Genomic DNA, 3,736 nt, shown 5'->3' with positions numbered 1-3,736 from the left:
CCAAGAATTTACATAAATATGTTCGTACATATACAAAGATTGCTCTATAAAGAGCTTAAAATATAAATTTTTGAATAATAATAACATTATTGAAGACTGTAACTAAATAGCCCAAACCTAGACTAACAAGATAAAATTACAATCTTCACAAAACTCTTAACTCTATGCTTTCCTCAGCCAGACCTTCCAGCATGAGAAGTAGCTACAAAACCTGTCACATCTGCTCACGTATCACAGTACGATCATTGCCAGACACACACACTAGCACATACAAAATAGCAAGGGTGAGCTTACATAATAATGATAAATGCTTTCTATACTTGGTCTTACATTGTAATTCATGAATGATAATTGAGATTTTTGAGCTATTCATTGAGAGAATTTATTATTAAGCCTATTTTATTCATATTTCAGGAAAAAGGATTAAGAAGTGAGAGCTTAAAGGATACTGGGAATTGAAGCAAGAAAAGAACCAGAGATATACATGGGCAAGTACATGGCCGTGTTCATGAACGTGTATCTCACTGGTTGCATAAATCAAGCACATAATCAAAACAGAGATATACACAGGCAAGTACACGCCTGTGTATATAAGCGTGTATCTAACTGGTCGCATCAATTGAAGTGCATCATCAAAACTAGAGATGTACACGGTCAAAGTATATGGCCGTGTACTTCTTAGAAACCCTGTGAAGGGCAATTGTTAGATGCCAGAGATGTACACGGCCAAAGTACACGGGCATGTACATGGGCGTGTACATTGAACGTGAGTCAAAATTTAAACTTCTGCGAGAAGATGAGCCCTTGGATGACTCATATAAAAGGGAACTTGGCACAAAAACCTAAGGGAGGCAGTTCTGGGGAAAGATGAAGTCAGTGACGGCTGGAGAATGGAATCAAGTTCTTTAATTCATCTCTTTTGTAATTTTAGTTTTAGGATGTTTAGGTTCTAATTTTCCTTTGAGTATCAAGATGTTGTCACGACCCATTCTTATAAGGAACCGAGAACATTGTTTCTACACCCTATACTCATTTAGGATAGATAAATAATAGAGAATATAAGTATAAAATTCACTTCTCATTCAAAGTAAAACAAATTTCTTACAACAAATATCCAATAGAACAACATAATATTACATTTAGTTCATAATATTCAAAATACACAAAAATTCAAAATACACAAAATTATACTATGTAGCTCCCTCTACTTAAGGTCTCAAAATATAAGGAAAATGGACTTTGATGCAAAATTACTCAACTCCAGCTTCTAATATTTCTCTACTGGCCCCTCAGCCTGTGAAGTAGATGCAACACCTGCTACATCTGCTCATGTACCATTGTACGATCATTGCAGTACACACACAACGAGATAGACAGAAATGCAAGGGTGAGCTTACAAAAATAATATAAAACCGTATATATAGAGAACAAAACATTACTCACGGCAACAACCCATGCATTACCAGCCCATCTAATGCACAACATGAAAATGGTTTCCAACTGATTTCATAGTCTAAGTAATCCAAAAGGAACTGAGCCGGTGCGAGAGTGACCTATTCCGATATCTAGATCCAAACAATATAGCACAACAGCTCAGCATGAACCTACCGTTACACGTCTACCCACCTAAACATGTAACTCGGCTCTGTAATAATGCAAAACATACATCTCAACATGATGCAGCACCGCTAAAATTGTTTTAATAGCTCAATTAAGACAAGTTTATGATAGATTAGTTAAAATCTCAACATTTTAATCAATTAACAGCAGTTATAGCTTATAAAATAGCTTTTATTCAACAGATCTAACAAAATCATATCAAAACATCTTGAAATAACATATTAAACTGTTTAAAACATAGTTCATAGGCTAAAGTAAGCTACCCTTACCTCAAAACGATGATTGACGCCAAATCTACCAAATATTACTTGTTTTAATGCAAGATTCACTGAAGATTCGGCTTCAGAACGGAGTTTCTCCTAAGATATTATCAACTATCTATAAGAAAGAGAAGAAGAAGAGAAATGAACAGTAAATCTAACTTTAAACTTAAAGAAACTTACTTCAAATCCCTCAGAATAGATGTAGAATCTCAGATCTGACGAGAAATCTAAGTTTAGGATGAGAGAAAATGGTGAGATATAGTCTTGGAACCTTTGAGAACCTTGGATATGAGTAAAGAAATGAAAATTTCGTGTGAAGTCCCCTATTTATAAACTTTTTTTGAAAGACATTAGCGTCAACATGATGTCATCGATGATGTAAGCGATGATGTCAGCGTGAGGTCACCGATGACATAAGCGATGATGTCAATGTGATGTCGCCGATGACATAAGCATGATGTCGCTGATGACATCAATGTGATGTCACTGATGACATCAGGGGTTACTGTACAATACGCGGTTTTCTTTCTACTCACAAAGTACTACATATTTTTCTCAATAATATACTATAGGCATGACAGACATAATGAATCTTATGTGACCAAACCTTCTGGAATTCTTCTTAATGCTATTTCATGTTTTCTTCTCTTGGGTTTAATTGAGTAGTATCAATTGTCTTCCATCTTGTTTTCTTGTTTGAATTTGAGTAAAATTCCTACATGAAATTAACATTACTCAATTAAAAGGACTCGAATGTATTTCTAGAGATAGAAAGACATAAGTTTTCTGTATTAGGAATAACTCTAATTATGAAATTCATAATAAACTTAATGCAACCTAGGGATATTAATTAAGGAAGAGATTCTGATTGATCAATTGAGGGTTAGGAATCATTATCCTTGAGAAAGGTATTAGTTTAATTCAGAATCTCCTGCAGCAATTAGGATTTAGAACTAAGTAGTTAAAGGAGAATTTCAGTTATTTGGACACTTAAAAGAATTTACAATCTAGATACTCGCCTATTTCCCTTGAATACATTTAGTCATATTTTTCTATATTTTATTATCATAAGAAATTTGTTCCTTTTAATTTATTATTCTTCTATTTTTAGTAATTTCATCAACAAAATTTATTTCTTATGTTCATTAACAATTGCGCAATTAAGGAAGTAATTCTTAATAACAGTCCCTGTGGATACAACACTTGGTACTCTATTTTTTCACAATATTACTCTGACAATGGGTACACTTACCCATAGAATTGCTATCCCATATCACCCTCAAACGAGTGGCCAAGTTAAAGTAGACAATAGGGAGTTGAAAATAGTGTTAGAAAAGACAGTAGAGAAGAATAGGAAGGATTGGACTGATAAATTAGATGATGCCTTGTGGGCTATCAGGACAGCTTTTAAAACTCCCATAGGCACTACACAATATAGACTTGTGTTTGGTAAAGCTTGTCATCTCCCTGTTGAATTAGAACATAAGGCATTTTGGGCAATTAAATCCCTGAATATGGATCTTGATCATGCAGGTAACAAGCGGTTGATGCAATTGAATGAATTGGAAGAATGACGCATGGAAGCCTATGAAAATTCTAGGATATACAAAGAAAGGATGAAAGTCTAACTTGATAAGAAAATCAAGGGAGGTAAACTATTTCAAAAATGTGATTTAGTACTGTTATACAACTCTCGCTTCAAATTATTCCCAGGTAAACTCAAATCCTGTTGGTCTGGACCGTTTACTGTGCACAAAGTGTTCCCTTATGGTACGATTGAATTGACTCATCCAAAAAAAGGAAACTTTAAGGTAAATGGACATAGGCTAAAACTATACCAGGAGGTCAAATTC

General features: G+C 34.3%; 1 protein-coding gene across 1 annotated transcript; it reads left to right on the top strand.

The window, feature by feature from the left end:
- The first annotated feature begins 3,121 nt into the window (after positions 1 to 3,121).
- LOC113871660 lies at positions 3,122 to 3,457 on the top strand. The gene has a single exon (XM_027508760.1). The coding sequence runs from the start codon at positions 3,122 to 3,124 to the stop codon at positions 3,455 to 3,457; it is 336 nt and encodes a 111-aa protein (XP_027364561.1).
- The last annotated feature ends 279 nt before the right edge of the window (positions 3,458 to 3,736 follow it).

The sequence above is a fragment of the Abrus precatorius genome, unplaced genomic scaffold (genome assembly GCF_003935025.1).
Source record: "Abrus precatorius isolate BTA unplaced genomic scaffold, Abrus_2018 Scaffold7, whole genome shotgun sequence".
NCBI lineage: Eukaryota > Viridiplantae > Streptophyta > Magnoliopsida > Fabales > Fabaceae > Abrus > Abrus precatorius.
Note: the sequence above shows the minus strand (reverse complement) of the source record. Positions and strands in the feature narration are given on the sequence as shown.

What these genes read in the sequence shown, in the direction of transcription:
- LOC113871660 (XM_027508760.1), top strand. Translation starts at nt 3,122, where the DNA reads ATGGGTACACTTACCCATAGAATTGCTATCCCATATCACCCTCAAACG.